Raw genomic sequence first — 16,418 nt, forward strand, 5'->3', positions numbered from 1 at the left:
AGCGTCTTGGGGTTATCCTACAGCATGCAGCCCTGGGGGACATCTGGAGAGACCTGGGGAGTCCTGGGGGGGGGCTTGGGAATGTGTAGGGTCCCCAGGGTCTCCGTCTGGGGGGATAAGAGTGCTTTGGAACCAGACAGAGGTGATGGCTGCACAACATTGTGAATGTGCTAAATGCCCTCAGACTGTGCACTTAGCATGAATTCTGCAGCTTGTGAGTTAAACGTCAATAAAGCTGTTTTTAAAAAAGAAAAGAACGAACACATCATGGGCATCTTCATCTCCGAGATGCCTGCAAACCAGGTGGAGGGATGGGTTTTCGCCATCTCTTGGAGGGCAGACAGACAGACAGCCTCCGACTTACGACAGATGGCCCCATCCTTGCCGTCACACTACCATGTGCAGACTTTGGAGCTGGCATCTGTGCTCCGCCCTGACCCTCCCCTGTCGGGGTGTGACCTCTTTCCCTTTCAGGGAAAACTGTTTATAATAAGTAAAGAAAACGAAAAATTGCCTGGATGTTTATTCACGGATTTGTATGAATGCAATGGTGTGGGCTCTGTAGAAGTTGTAAGGAGACGTAGATTCATTTCTGCACCTAAGGAAAGATATTCGTGGTGTATTTTTAGTAAAATTAAAAAGTGACAGGACTTCCCTGGTGGCGCAGTGGTTAAGAATCCACCTGACAATGAAGGGGACACGGGTTCGAGCCCTGGTCTGGGAAGATCCCACATACCGCGGAGCAACTAAGCCCATGCGCCACAACTACTGAGCTCACGCGCCACAACTACTGAAGCCTGCGAGCCTAGAGCCTGTGCTCCGCAACAAGAGAAGCCACCGCAATGAGAAGCCCGCGCACCGCAACGAAGAGTAGCCCCCGCTCGCCGCAACTAGAGAAAGCCGACGCGCAGCAACGAAGACCCAATGCAGACAAAAATAAATAAATAAAGTTATTTTTTTAAAAAAGAAAGAATGAGCGAAGGCATTGAGGAAAATAATCACAAACTGCCCCCCAAGGTGGCCAACACGGGGCACCCCCAAAACTCGATATGAACAACAAAGTCACCTATCTCCCTGCCCATGTTCCAGCCACGGAGGGAAAAAGGAAAAAGGGAGTATAGACAGGATGAGGATGGAAAACGCCCAGCTGCGGACAGTTCTCTTCGGTGGCACGTCTCTACAACCCCACATTAAATATCCGGGCTGGGTTCCGTCCACACCCAGAAGAGACCCATCTCCCAGGCGGGGCTCGCTCAGGCTGCTGGCCAGGGAAGCGAACAGCAGAGTCACGCCCTAGACACAGAGGGAGATGCCCACTCTGATTTCCTGCGATGCCCTGAGCCCAACTGAAGTCAACACTACGAAGAAACAGGCGTTTCACTAAAGGCCGCGGCCGCTGATAAGGAAGATTTCATTTAGAAACTTCCATGTTTGTGGTTGGACCAGAGCTAAGAAGCCACCTCTTTCGAAAGACGTGTGGTGCTTCAGAGAAAAGATGAGATCTAAGTTGAGGAAACGCACGCTATCGCTGTGGCCGAAGAACCCGTGACCCCAAGATACCCTGAGTCATCACCCCAGAGAGCCTCTGGCCAAGGCGCCACCGGAGACAACCTGGACCTGGAAAGATGGGCTTCTCGTGGGAGCATCAGCTCTGGCTACAGATGGGCTTGGGCCCGTCAGACTCTTATTTACACGGATGGGTTTACAATAAAAATCAGAACCTGGCAAGTCAGCCCAAGCCTGGGTTGGCTACCGGCAGGTTCCAGAGAGTACCTGTGCACCAGTGGGACAGGGACCCTATGGGAAGGGTGAGTTTGCTCCCTGGCATGGGGCCGGGGACCCGGGCAGGTTTCAGGAGGCCCGAGGGAGGGGGTAGGGGTGCCTGGTTAGTGTCAGGAGAAGAGTGTTATTTTTTATAGCAGAGTCCAGGGCGGCTCTAACAACCACAGACTGAGGGCCTAAAACCACAGGCATCCATCCTCCCCCCAGTCCTGGAGACCAGAAGCCTGAGGTCAAGGTGTCCCAGGGCCGCGCTCCCTCCGGAGGCTCCAGGGGAGGGTCCTTCCCGCCTCTTCCAGCTTCTGGGGGCTCCAGGCGTCCCTGGGCTTGTGGCCGCGTCCCTCCCGTCTCTGCCTCTGTCTTCCCGGGGCTTCTCCTCTGTGTCTGTGTCTCTCCTCAGAAGGACCCTGTCACTGGATGTAGGGCCACCCTCCTCCAGGGAGTCCTCATCTCAGATCCTTGACTTTATCACATCGGCAAAGACCCTGTTTCCTAATAAGGTCCCGTTCTGAGGCTCTAAGGGATGTGAATTTGGAGAGTACCATTCACTGAGTACAGTTATTAAAAAGTGCAGCGAAGATCCACACCCCCAGCGGACAGGGAGCTGGTGACCCCTAAGTGCCGGGGCCCCCAGAAGCAGCAGCTGGGAGGACAGGTCTGCAGGCTCCCCAAGGACGCAGAGGGCGCAGCTCACCTGAGCCGTGTCCGGAGCACCAGGCCAGGAATCTTAGAGCAAGGCGTGTCCCCTCCTCCAGGAAGACGCTCCGCCACCACGGCCGGAAGTGCTTTTGCTGGGAAAGGTCATGAGGGCAGCCTCTCCTCTCGGGAGAATCCAGGAAGCGGTCGGAGTCACGGAGACCAGGCTGGCCCGACCCCGAGGGCACGGCCAGCCTTGTGCCGGGAAGTGGCCCTGGAGGGTCTCTGGGGACCTCAGACCGCACGGGGTACCCTGTATCTCAGCCTGCGAATTTCTTTATTTTTCTTTCTTTTTTTATTTTTTAATTTATTTAATTTCTTTCTTTTTTTTTTTTTTTTTTGCGGTACGCGGGCCTCTCACTGTTGTGGCCTCTCCCATTGCGGAGCACAGGCTCCGGACGCGCAGGCTCAGCGACCATGGCTCACGGGCCCAGCCTCTCCGCGGCACGTGGGATCTTCCCGGACCGGGGCACGAACCCATGTGCCCTGCATCAGCAGGCAGACTCTCAACCAGTGCGCCACCAGGGAAGCCCAATTTTTCTTTCTTGTTTTTAAAAATATTTATTTATTTATTTGGCTATGTCGGGTCTTAGTTGCGGCACGCGTGTGGGATCTCAGTTTCCTGACCAGGGATCGACCCCGAGCCCCCTGCATGGAGAGCGCGGAGTCTTAGCCACTGGACGGCCAGGTAAGTCCCCTCAGCCTGTGATGTTCACTTCTCGCTCTTGCCCTGGGCTCTCAGACTGGCAGGACTGCAGGTCCCGACGTGCACCCCAGCCCTCCCATCTGCAGCTTTGCAGAGCTGGGCATCGGCCAGCGAGGTAGGTGCGGCGCAGCTCAGGGGTGCGGGGTGGTCCCCCGCCCCAGGTCATGAGCTGCGGTTCGGAGCCTCCTGCCTGAGACACACCCCCCTCTCCCCCCAACTCCCCGCCCAGAGCTGTGTTCTCCCTCCCCGGAGAGGGGGCCCCCTCGCATCCCGACCCTGGCTTCCCCGAAGGTCCTGCTCTCGGACCAGGTGATGACCACCTACGTATGGAGAACACATGCAAGATCGAGGGACTTCCGGTTTAGAGGCGTGGGGGGAGGGGGAAGGCGGGGGTGGGGGTACTTCCCGGAGACATGAATTTCTCTCTGCACGTTTTTCTGGACGGAAAACTGGATACAAGTCTGCCCGTGAGAGAGAGGTTCCTGAAACACTTCAGAGCAGGGGTGGGTGTTGGCGTCTAAACCAGAGTGGATTTGAAGTGGGTCCGGGGTCCCCCAGGGGGTGGGGATGGTGGCCCCAGGAAGGTCAGGTTCTGCCCTCTGGATGGACCCGCTGGACACAACAGGGTGTGTGAGACGCAGGCCACAGGGTGACGGGCTGAACCCCGCCAGAAACACGCGTGTGTCTGTAGCGACAGACAGATGGAACGTTTGCCCTTAAATAAATAAACACACATTTAATATTTAATGTATATGAATGTCCTTATACACCAGGGTTAATCAATAGGCATTAGTGCTATATAACATTGATGCAAACATTAATTAATGTACACCATGTAAGTCATACATTAATGGACCTGTATGATTATAATAATATACTATATACATGTAGTCTCTTTTTAATTTAGTTATTATTTACCTTTTTTTAAATTAATTAATTAATTAATTTTTGGCTGCGTTGGGTCTTCATTGCTGCACGCAGGCTTTCTCTAGTTGCAGCGAGTGGGGGCTGCTCTTCTTTGCGGTGCGCGGGCTTCTCATTGCGGTGGCTTCTCATTGCGGTGGCTTCCCTTGTTGCAGAGCTCGGGCTCTAGGCGTGCGGGCTTTAGTAGTTGTGGCACTCAGGCTCAGTAGTTGTGGCGCACGGGCTTAGTTGCTCCGCGGCATGTGGGATCTTCCTGGACCAGGGCTTGAACCCATGTCCCCTGCATTGGCAGGCGGACTGTCAACCACTGCACCACCAGGGAAGCCCACTTTTAAACTTTTTATTTTATATTGGAGTGTAGTTGATTACCAGTGTTGTGTTAGTTTCAGGTGTGCAGCAAAGTGATTCAGTTACCTATATATATTCTTTTCCAGATTCTTTTCCAATTAGTAGTTATTACAAGATATTGAATAGCATTCGATACACGTTCAATGTGCTACACGGTAGGTCCTTGTTGGTTATCCATCCTATATATAGCACTGTGTACACATATTCTCTTAAATACGTGAGCCTACTTGGATACAAGGTGGTCCTGCAACTGTTTCATCATAGAATCAGTCACTAGTACTTTTAGCATTTTACTGTGGTGTTTGGAGGACATGAAGCAAAAAAGCATCATCTCATGGCCAAACCCTGCCCCACAAACGTTGTTGGGAGGATGGGAAGCCCGGGCGCCTGGATGATAAGGATGGGAGCCCATCACTTTTATGTCCACGGGCAGGTCGAAGCTCTGTGCCGAGGCCTGCGTTCTGGTTACACGGGTCCAGCCGGAGGCCGCGTGGGAAGGGGTTTAGCGGCTGCGTTTCTGGGCAGTGACCGTGGCCACAGGGAGGCAGCCCCCCGGGAACTGATCCACTGCATCCCGCGGGGGGCGTCCAGCCCCTCGGCAGGTCCCTAGGAGCCCCGTTGGGCGCCCGACGGGCATGCGGCCTTGGGCTGTCGTCTGCCGTCCACGGGGCCACGGGTTTCCTTGGGCGGAGGCGCTCCGGCCCCGCCCTCCTCGCCGAGCCGGCCATGCCCCCGGGGCCGCGTGGCAGGTGCCAGGCGCTGGCCGGACAGGCTGCTATTCTTGTCTCTCCCGGCCCAGCTGCTGCGTGCCCTGGCCTCGCCCAGCCCCTTTCCCGGTTCCCCGTTTCTGTTCCCCGTAGCTCCTTCCCCACATGGAGGGCTGGATTCCAGGCACACAACGCACGCTCCCCGCGCCGCCAGCCCCCGGGTGCGTGTGGGCTTTTCTGAAATTAGTCATTGCTTGTCTGACGGCACTAAACCGCTGATGGGGACGGAGCCGGGGTCCCCGGAGTGGGTGGCCGAGGGGTCTGCGGTCCCACTGAGGGAGACGGCTCAGCACGCATGCGCCCCTGGGCCTCTGTCGCCTCCTCTGGGTAGCGCCATCCTCCGCCTCGCCCGATCCCACCCCCCCATCCAGAGACAGCCCCCCCAAACACTGAACCTCAAGTCTTCCCCCGGGTTATAGGGACACTGCCGGGGCTGCGGGCGGATATGGGGGCGTGGCCTTCATGAAACAGACCTGTCACCAGTGGCCCCTGTTTGTCCCCTTCTCACCCCACGTACACACGCCCAGGGCCTCCCGTTGGCAAGGTTCCCGGGGTTTGTGCTGTGCCCGCACGTTTGGGCTGCCTTGGGGCTGGATCTCCCCACGGACAGTCAGGGCTCAGCTTTTTTGGATCGGCGGAGCCAATGAGCACCCGTCCTTGGCCTGGAGGCCCCGCGGTGCTTTTGTGTTGTGTCTTCCTTTTTTACTGGGGTTTTGGGCTTTTAAGGGAAAACTAAAAGGGAAGGAAGGAGAGGAGGAAGGGAGGGAGGGAGGGAAGAAAGAAATGGAAGAAAGAAAGAGAGAGAGAGAGAGAGAGAGAGAGAGAGAGAGAAAGAAAGAAAGAAAGAAAGAAGGGTCGTGGGGCATCCCCCCCAGACCCAGGGGTCAGAATCCACATCTGAACATCACCCCCTCAGCATCTGGGGGCACACTGCCAGGAAAGGGGTCCAGCCTGGGCTCAGCCCCGTGGGTGAAGTCCACTCTGGACTGACTGTCGTTCCTCAGCTTTGTCATCCATGCCCACCCCTGCCCCGCACCACGTCTGCCTAGACACCCCCTGCCCCGGCATCACTGTGCTTCAGCCCCAGACGAAGAGGGACCCTGGGCAGACAAGAGGTGTCCACCAAGAGTGGTCACTGCCTAGCATGCATTTCAGAATTGCCTCAGTTCTTAGCAGGATGCACATCAGCCCTGAAGAGGGCTGAGGGGATGGGCGTCTGGTCCTTCCCTTGCGGAGACACGGCTTTTGTCTCTCAGAGGGGCTGGTCAGCCACCAAGACTCATGCTCTGTGGGAGGTGGGCGGCCGTCACGAAGGACCCCAAGCTGCTCGGCTTAAATCCACAGACCTGCATCCTCCCCCATCCTGGGGACCAGACGTCTGAGGTCAAGGTGTCCCAGGGCCGCGCTCCCTCCAGAGGCTCCAGGCGAGGGTCCTTCCTGCCTCTTCCAGCTTCTGGGGGCTCCAGGCGTCCCTGGGCTCGTGGCCGCCCCCCTCCCACCTCCGTCCTTATGTGGCTGTGTCCTCCCTGTGTCCCTGTCTCCCAGGGGCCACCTTCTCATAAGGACAGCAGTCCCGTGGGACATAGGGACCAGCCTGTTCCAGGGGGAGTCTGTGTTACCTTAATCCGCTACACCTGTGACAGCCCTGTTTCTAAATAAGTCGCGCTCTGAGAGTCCAGGTGGATGTGCCTTGGGGCTGTGGAGTAGACAGGCAACACTGGAGGAGACAAGAGGACCTGCCTCAAGGGAGAGGGTGGAGGGACGGACACGTGGGGCTGGAGCTTGGGAGCGGTGACAGGCGGATGACGGGTGTCGGGCGAGGGCAAGGGATGCCCAGGAGGGCCCGGGTGAGGGGAGGCCACCTGGGAGCAGGTTGGTAGGGGCCAGGCTGAGGGCTGCGTGAGTCCCGTGCAGCCAGCGCATCGGGGGCCCGGGGTCACCTCCCTGTCCCCTTGGGCACGAGCGGTCATTCCAATGGGACCTCGAAGGAAGGGGGCCAGGGCCCCGGCCATTCATGCTGACCGGCTTTACCCACGACACCGCTCCAGGAAACTGCCCAAGCGGGGGTGAATGGCGGGAAGCCATTAGGATTGTGACAAAGAGGAACCTACAAACAGAAGTGAGAACAGGAAAAGAAGACTTTGAAGAGAGTGTGTTGCGTCCAGGAGATCACAGAGCTGCAGTCATGCTCCTGACCCCAGACCGTCACTCTGAGTTGAGGGGTGGAGAGGGCTCCTGGACCGGGTCACACCCCCCACACAGGCTGCCCTCCTCCCGGGCTCACTGGGGCTTAGTTTTTAGGGGTGGGGCTGACCCCGGAGGCTATAAAAATACTGGTGAGAGAAGAAACAAGGTTCTTTCTCTTTCGGGAGACTGCCTGCAGCACAGCCGAGAAGCGAGGAGAGCTCGGGGCCCGGCACCCCCAGGCCAGCTGGACCAGCACCAGGAGAGGCTGCCTCTCTCCGGCCAGACCGTGCTCTGCATCCCAGGTGAGACCCCGGGGCCGGGCTGGGGGGCAGAAAGCAGGCAGCGTCATCGACTGCTGTCCCTCGAGACTCAGTACTGACCGCCAGCGCCGGGGGCGGGGGAGGGGACCCCCAGGATTTGAACACAGCTCATGGCAGCTGAGATGTGTCATCCGGGGCACCACACAACGGATTCAAAGCCTTTATGCCCGAGGAGGACGCTGAGTGTCTCACTGACCCCGGTTACGGGATCCGACAGCGGTGTCACCCGGTACCAGGCTGGATGCCCGGGGCGTCTTGACCACCTCTGTGTCTCGCGCCGGGTCTTATGCGTTGGCCGAATGGATGAACGGTACGCAGTGGTTTTCCCCGGACGAGAGGCTTCCCCCTCATCACAGTGCCCCCGACTCTTGCAGGCTCACATTTGCCCCCAGACGCAGGCAGGCGAGCTGCCGGGGCGCAGAACCCCAAGGCCCCTTATCTCGCCCCGCTCCTGCTGAGTCCCGCCCCATCCCCGGCCTCTGGGGGCGTGGCTCTGCCCAGGCACGCCCCTTCCCGTCGCGATCTGGGGGCAGCAGGATACGACGATGACCCTCATGCAGTGTGGGTCTTTAAAGGACGTGAGCTTCTCCGAGCGGCGGGGAGAGATGCCTGCGGGTGGTGCGCAGTGTCTCGAGGCTGGAGCCGTCTGCACCTGTGGGGCTCGGCTCACCTGAGCAGACGCCAGGAACAGACACCCACCCCTGCCTCGACACCCACGGGGGCCTGTCTTCATCCATTAAAGAGGAGCCCGAGGCTGTGCTCATCTGATACTTGGTCACAGTTCTGATCTTTTCCTGCCCGTGGATCTGTTGCTTGGGCCTTTTGTAAGCACGGCATTAAACTGCTCTGGATCGTGGGGCTCGGCTTGGAGGCACCCTCCTCTGACGCTTTGTGCCCGACGCCTTGCCCTCCTCACCCTAATCCCTGTATTACAAATGGATTGCGTGGCATCTGTCCCGGGATGCCTCCCCGTGATGGACAGTTCTGGACCTGACCCGTTGCCTGGTCCTGGAAAGGGGTCTCTCGGGCTTCCCTCCGCCCAGTTTAGCAAGAAGGACGCTGGGTGTCGGCTTCTGGTGTCAAATTTGTGTGAAAGTTGGCTCTTTTGGGGGACCAGGTCAGTCCTGGGGGATCTGGTGGGAGCCCCAGCCCTGGATGGGGGAGCAGGTGAGACCCCAGATGGACGGAGTCCGGGTTGGGTCTCATGATGGGGGTGCTGGACAGGCCCTAAATGAGGTAGGGTGCGTCCTGGGCCCCCTCCTCAATCCCAGCCAAGATGCTCCAGGTGGGATGGCGGGGAGTGGCGGTCAGGTCTTTGGGCGACCCTGACCGGCACAGAGAGCCTGCGGCCCTGCTGAGGGTGTGGCCCCCGAGGCAGCTGAGGGTCCAAGGCTCTGCTTGGGTGGCAGCCCCGGGCCGGCCTCTAGGCGCCAAGGGCATTTGCATGAGTGACTCGGGTTGGGGGGGAATGGGTGGGGTCTGTCAGGAGACCCTGCCGCTGGGGCCCGGAAGGTGCAGGAGGTGGACCCCCGGGGGAGGGTCCAGGAGAGCCGGCCTGCAGAGGGGGGCTTCATGGGGACCTGGGGAAAAACTCTGGCAGGAGCGAGGAGACAGCGTGGGATTTACTGACCGTAACTCGTCTGTTCAGGAAACTCCGCGTCGTACTTCATGCTCTTAACTAAACTTCCTTCCACTGTTTTGTGAGCCCAGCGTTTCCTGGTGCTGCGTAGAGGGTGCTTTCTGGGTTCCGGGATGGGGCGGGAGCCAAGGGTGAGCTCAGACCCCAGGGCGGGAGCACACATACACACACACACACACACACAGAGGCATGCAGGCATGCAGACACATATGTGCAGACCTGCATACACGCAGGCATGCATGTACACATGCACACACGGACCTGTGTCATGTGTGCACACAATACACACAGATACATGCACACACACATGTATGCACACACACACAAAGACCTGTGTCATGTGCGCACACACAGAGACACACGTATGCACACACACAGAGATGCACAAACACATGTAATGTGTGCAGACACGCATGCATATGCATATAGAGACATGCAGTGCACACAGATGCATATACAAGACGCAGAGATATGCACAGATGCACACGTGCACACACGCATATGCACACATGCACACACACGTGCACACGCACGGGAGGCTCTCCTCCCAGAAGCAGCTCCCTGCCCTCTGAGCAAGACACCCCCTGGGGGGCTCAGCTCCCTCCCTGCAGCCACCCCATGCGGCCACTGTCTCTTCTCCTCCAGCTGGCGCCCACCCTCCTGTGGGAGCTGCCTTGGCCATGGCTTTCGTCTGGCTGGCGGTGTTCCTGGTGCCCGTCTCCAGTCTGCTGCCACCGGACCACGGTAGGAAAAGCCGGAGGAAAACCACGTATGGTCTGTGGGTCCCTGGGGCTGTGTTGTTTTTCAGTGAAACTGTTTACGTTGGGGTCACGGTCGAGCCACTCGGCTGCCATAAGAAATAGTGCAGACACCTCCCATGTAGCCTTCCCCTCAGTCACCCCGGCGGGTTCATCTTGCAAAACTGGTACCTCACAGACAGGATGTTCATCCTGATACGGTCAAGACACTACATCCAGAGCTCTTGGTGTAGCTAGGGCGCTGGGACCCATCAGTTTTCCTGGATTTATCGTCACCCTCTCTCTGGGTCAGAAGAACCCCGAGCAGACATTAGGGCGATGGGCTGAGCTCTGTCCTTCCCAGATTCATGCGCTCAAGTCCTAACGAACAGAACCTGTCAATGGGAGTTACTTGGAAATAGGATCTTTACAGACGTCCCTGAGTTCAGATGAGGTCATGTGGGTGGATCCCCGTCCAGAACAATGCGTGTCCTTATCAGGAGGGGAGATTTGGACCCAGGCATGGACACAGGGAGAAGCCAGGTGGCGATAGAGGAGAGATTGGGGTGCAGGAACAAGTGCAGGAACGCCTAGGACTGGGGTGGCGCAGCCCCCAGAAGCTGCAGAGGTTCTCCAGCTGGAAGGGATTCTCCCCCTGAGCCTCTGGGAGGAACCAATCCTATAGCATCCTGGCCTCCGGGACTGGGAGATATAAATCCAGGTGTCATGAGAGATGCGTCGTCTGGAGCTTGGACAGGCAGATGAGCAACACGTAAGATGCGTTTGGGGCAACTCCATCCTGTTTTTCTCGCGTTCGTAACGGAGATTTATGGGGGATAGGGTGCAAACCAGGGTGTCCGTGGCGTCCAGGAAGTTCCCACCATCTTCAAGCACGATGGTGATGGATAGGAAACAATTCACGACGTGATAGTGAAGTTCGACCGTGACACGCGTTAAGGAGGCGAAAAGACAGTGATATAGATTCTGAAGCTGCCGTGCCCGCCTCTGACTGCCAGTGTCCGGCTGACTTCGGGTGACAGGTGTGGCTGGGAGAGAATATCCCAGGTGGGGCGGGGTGCAGAGCCAGTCTGCTGCTGGTGGAGAGCGCCCACGACCAGGCAGCAGAACCCCCAAGGGAAGCCACGCCCTCGGCCCCGGGGTACGGAGTCTACGTTTCCTGGGCGCCCAGTAGTGAGGGCACCCAACTCGGGGTGCAAAGACCGGGATGCTTACAGGAGTACAAGAGATATGGTGCCCTCCAGGCGGGCATGCTGCCTTGGGGAGGGTCTGCAGGGAAGCCCCTCCCATCAGGGCTGCGCTGACCCGGGACAGTGACCAAGCCTCCTGTCCAGCTCGCACAACGCGCACATGTGGAGCACAGCTTCAGGCAACGGGAGCTGAGCTGGTTCCCCCCACACCATGGATGCTGGGTGCTTGCATCAGGCACGGTGCCCTGCGCTGCCGTGACGGCCACAGCACTGCCTAAGCACAAGAAGTTCCTTCCTTCCTCAAAGAGTCGTGGAGTTCAGATGGTGTGAGTGTGTGTGTGTGCGTGTGCGTGTGTGTGTGTGTGTGTGTGTGTTGGGGCATAGGTATCATTCTTCTGGGGACTGCTGGCTTACTCAGCTCAGGCTGCCTTAACAAAATACCATAGTCGGGAGGACTTAAGTGACATACATTTATTTACCCCAGTCCTGGAGACCAGACGTCTGAGGTCAAGCTGTCCCAGGGCCGTGCTCCCTCCAGAGGCTCCTGGGGAGGGTCCTTCCTGCCTCTTCTGGGGGCTCAGGCGTCCCTGGGCTTGGGGCCGCCTCCCTCCTGTCTTCACAGGGGGTTCTCCCCGGGTGTGTCCCTGTACCCAAATTTCCCCTCTTCATAAGGACACCAGTTGGATTGGGTTAGGGCCACAGTATGGCAGCGGGACTTCATCTTAATTAATTACATCTGCATTCATCCTATTTCTAGCTAAGGTCCCATTCTGAGGTTAGGAATGCAGCATGATTTGGGGAGGGCTGGGGAAAGGACACAGCTCAGTCCATCCCAGGTGGCTCTGTTCCATGTACAGACCCGGGATCCTTACATACTGATGGACCCGGGAAGCTCCATCATCTCCTTGGAGGAGTTTGTAGAAGGATCACACGGGAGTTTTTAGAGGTCTGAGCTAAAAGGACCACACATTGCTTCTGTCCATTTCCTGGACTCCAAGTCAGTCACGTGGCCATACCTGGTGACCAGAGGGGCCGGGAGATGTGGGAGGTCTGGGAGGGGAGGGGGCTTTCTCCACGTCTGAGGCTCCCACCCCCGCCTCCTGTCTTTGTCTGCCCCTCTTGTTCTGGGCTGAGGCCGCTGCCACCTTTGTGGTGACTTCAGGCCCATGGGTATTCTGGGGTCACTGACCACAGGCAGGAAGTGAGTAGCTTTCTAGGAGCCAAAAGCTGAAGGAAGCAGTCAGCATGTTGTACAGTTCTAACATCTCCCCCCAAAGCGCCCTAAAACTACAACGTTGGTCAAAGTGCATTAGAGGGGCCGTGGGTACAGGACACCATGCAATAGAAGCGTTGAAACCAGACACCTTGTCTTGTTCGAATCATACGAAGAAGTGGTTAGTCTTTCCCTACTGAGTCTGAATTAGCGCCAGGATTTTCATAGATTTATCAGGGGAAGGATGTTTTCGTCCATGTCTAGTTTGCTGAGAGTTTTTAATCCCAAAGGGGTGTTAAACATTGTCAAAATGTTTTCCTGCTTCTGTTGAGAAGATCACCGGTTTTCTGTTAAAGGGGCAAATTATAGTGATGGTTAAAATAACCTTGCATTCCTGGAGTAAATCTCTTGAGTCAGGAGGTGTTACCACTTTTATACTTTACCTGATTTTATGTGCTAGTATTCTGTGAAGGAATTCTGTGTCTAGGAGTATAAGGCGTATTGGGCTTCAGTTTACTTTCAATGTTTTGATTTTGGTATCGGGATAAAGCTGCCCTCATAAAGTGAGTCAGAACATGTTTCCCGCCTTTCCTCTGTTTTTGGAGAGTTTGTGCACATTGTTACTATTTCTTTTTTAAATTGCTGGTGGAATTCAGCCGCGAAGCCGTCTGTGCCTGATGCTTTCTTCTGGGGACGCGTTTTCATTGTATATTTCTATTCCTTTAAAACTTAACGGGATTATTCAGGTTTGCTACGTATGTCAGTACTGCTAATGTGTGTCTTTCAAGAAGTTGGTTCATGTCATACGTTGTTGAAGGTATTGGCATAACTTTTGTTCAGATTACCCCCAATTCTTCTTTCAGTGTCTTTCAGGATGTGTATCAGTGTCCCCTCTTTCATTCCTAAAATTGGTCTTTTTTTTTGTTTTTTTCTTGATCGGTGTAGCGAGAGAGAGGCTGTTCAATTATATTGTCTCTTGTACAGAACCAGCTTTTGGTTTCCTTGACAATCTATATAGTTTTTCCATTTTCTTTTTCACTGATTTTTTTTTGTTCCCTTTATTTTTTTTAGGGATTTTGCTTTAGGTTTAATTTCTTTTCAGTTTAATTTGTTCTTCTTTCTCTATCATCTTCATATGGAAACTGATTCTTGAGTTTAAACTCTATTCCTAACATAAACATTTAATGTTAAAAATTTCCCTGTAAGCATTGCTGTATCTGCATCACACTTTTTTCTTTCTTTTTTTTTTTTTGCTTTCATTTTCATTCAGTTCAAAATATTTTCTACATTTCCTGTGATTTCTTCTAGGATGCACATGGTAATTTATCAGTATGTCGTTTTGTTTGCAAATATCTGGTGTGTTCCAGATTTTAAAAGACTGATCTTGAATTTAATGAAGAGAGAACTGTAGTCAGAGAATATATACACAGTGAATGATTTAAACCTTTTTAAAAGGACTGACACTCCCCATGCCCGTACGAGGTCTACTTTGATGAATCTTCTGTTTGTAGTTGATAAAAATGTGCATCCTGGGATTTCCCTGGTGGTCCAGTGGTTAGGACTCTGCACTTCCACTGCAGGGGACGCGGGTTCCAGCCCTGGTCAGGGAACTAAGATCCCACAAGCCGTGCGGCTCGGCCCCCACAAAAAAAAAACAACAAAAAAATGTGCACCCTGCCATCATTGGTTTGAATGTCCCAACAATGTTAATTAGGTCAAATTGTTGATATTTCAAGTCCTGCCCGTTTTCTGTCTGTTCTATTAGAGAGGGAGGTGGTGCTTATCCTTCATGTATTTTGAAAATGAGTATTGAGAGCACATATATGAGGATGAATTGGCCACTTAATCACTTGAAATGGTCCCTTCTTACCCCCGGAAATAAAATCCTGGGATAAAATCCTAGGTTTTATACAACTGGAGTTTGCATAACATATGCTTTCCTATTATTGCCATTTAAACTATATTGAAAGTACCTTTCTTGCAGACAGTATACCATGGGGTACTTTTAAAATCTAGGCTGACAAACTTTCCTTCTCACTGGAGTGTTTACACGCTTTGCATGCAATGAACTTATTAATATGATGGAATGTAATTCTACCATTTTGCTATTTGTTTGCTGGTTGTTTTTTTTTTCTTTCAGTTTTTCTTTTTTGTTCGCCCCCTCCTTTCCTGACTTCTTTTCAGTTACTTTTTTAGTGCTTTTTTTTGTTTTTGTGTTTTTCTCTACCATTGGCTTTGGGGCTAGCCCTCTTTGTTCCGTGGCTTGTGTGGCTCCTCTGGGATGATTCGTTCAGTACATACTCTCTTCAAATAATGTTATTCTACTTCACATAGAACATAGGAGTCTCAAAACAGTATACATTTACTTCCTGCCTCATCCGTTATGCCCTGTCGCACATGTACTTCTATATCTCTATAAGCCCACGGTACACAATACAATATTTTTCTTTTAAAGAATTATCTTTTTAAAACGTTAAAAAATGGGAAAGCTTTCCATGTTTGCCTACATTTTTACTATTTCTGGTATGCTTTGGTTGCATCTCTGCTCACCGTGTTTCCACATTCCTTCGTGAGTTTCCATCTGGTGATTTCTCCTTCAGACAGAAAAGCCTTTTTTGAAAACATTTCTTACAGACCTGCTCTTCTGGCAAAAAAACAAACAAATTAAAAAATACAAAAAAACCCTTTCACTTTCTGTTACTATAAAAAGTCTTTATATTTCACCTTCCATTTATCGCTAAGATATAGATTCTAGGTTGACCAGGATTTGTACTGTTTTCTTGCAGCATTTGGAGAAGTCGTTCTGTTATCTTCTGTCTCCCACTGTTTCTAAACAGAAATCAGCAGAAATTTTTATCTTTGTTCTCTCATAGGTGCTGTGTCTTTTTTCCGTTGGTTTCTTAAGATTTTCTTGATACCACTTTTTAAAAAGGCATTTGAGGATGATGTGTCTTAGCGTTTGTGTTTGTTGGTACGTGTGTGTCTGTGTATCCTAGGTAGGGTTTTGGAGCTTCCTGGGCCTGTAGGTTTATAATTTACATTAAGTTAGGAAAATGTTTGGCCATAACTTCTTCAAATATTTTTCTTTGGGGGCTTCAGTGTAGATCATTTCCATTGTCTTCCAGTTCATCCAAGTGACTTTTTTCATCTCAGATGCTATATGTTCTACCTTTAAAGATTCTGTTTGGTTCTTCCTTTATATCTTCCATTCCTCACTGCATAGTGTTCATGTTTTCCTTCAAGTCCTCTAACATATTTATAATGGCTGTTTTAATGGACTTCTCTGTTAATTTCATCGTCGGCCACTTAGGGGACGATTTCTATGACCTGATATTTCTTCTGGTCACAGTGAACACATTTCTGCTTCTCTGCGTGTCTAGTAATTATTGGGTGCTGGATATTGTGAAGGATGGGTTGGTGAGGGTCTGCTTTGGTTGCCTTCTTTAAAGATGGTGAGTTTTGTTTCAACAGGCCATTCCTTTATTGGTGGGTCACCTTGTTTTGAAGCTTTTTCAAGGTGAGTCACCTTTAGTTTTTTCTCTCCGACAACAAAGGCATGACTCTTCTGGGGTCTTTACTGACTTCTCAGTGTTCAGCAAGGAATCTCCACCTTGTCCCGTTGGATTGCGAATGTCTCCCACCCCAAAATACACTCTCAGAATTGTTCGTCTTAGTTTTCAGAAAGCCTAAAAATAGTTGATTTATATATTTGGCCCAGTTTTCTAGGGGCTTATGGTGAGAGATACATCTGAGACTACTTTATCATGACTGGAAGAGTATTTCCCACCAACTATAGTTTTTCAGAAGCTCTAGGGTTGAGAACACTATGTCCCTTTTCTTTCAGAGTACTGGACGGTCACGAGTATATTGCAGTAAACACTCTTATGTGTATTT

The 16,418-nt window shown here is 53.2% G+C and overlaps 1 protein-coding gene across 4 annotated transcripts in view; it reads left to right on the plus strand.

The window, feature by feature from the left end:
* The first annotated feature begins 2,575 nt into the window (after positions 1–2,575).
* IL3RA (interleukin 3 receptor subunit alpha) overlaps positions 2,576–16,418 on the plus strand; it is a 31,173-nt gene continuing 17,330 nt past the window's right edge. For all 4 annotated transcript variants that reach the window (XR_014292432.1, XM_082609406.1, XM_082609407.1 and 1 more), the window contains exons 1-3: positions 2,576–3,163; positions 7,593–7,709; positions 10,012–10,110. Coding sequence is in view for 3 of the 4 variants with exons in the window: in XM_082609406.1 (XP_082465532.1) it covers positions 3,055–3,163; positions 7,593–7,709; positions 10,012–10,110 (325 nt within the window). In the remaining variant the exon portion in view is untranslated. The remainder of the gene's footprint in view (positions 3,164–7,592; positions 7,710–10,011; positions 10,111–16,418) is intronic.

Source organism: Mesoplodon mirus, assembly GCF_964341445.2.
Source record: "Mesoplodon mirus genome assembly, chromosome: X".
NCBI lineage: Eukaryota > Metazoa > Chordata > Mammalia > Artiodactyla > Ziphiidae > Mesoplodon > Mesoplodon mirus.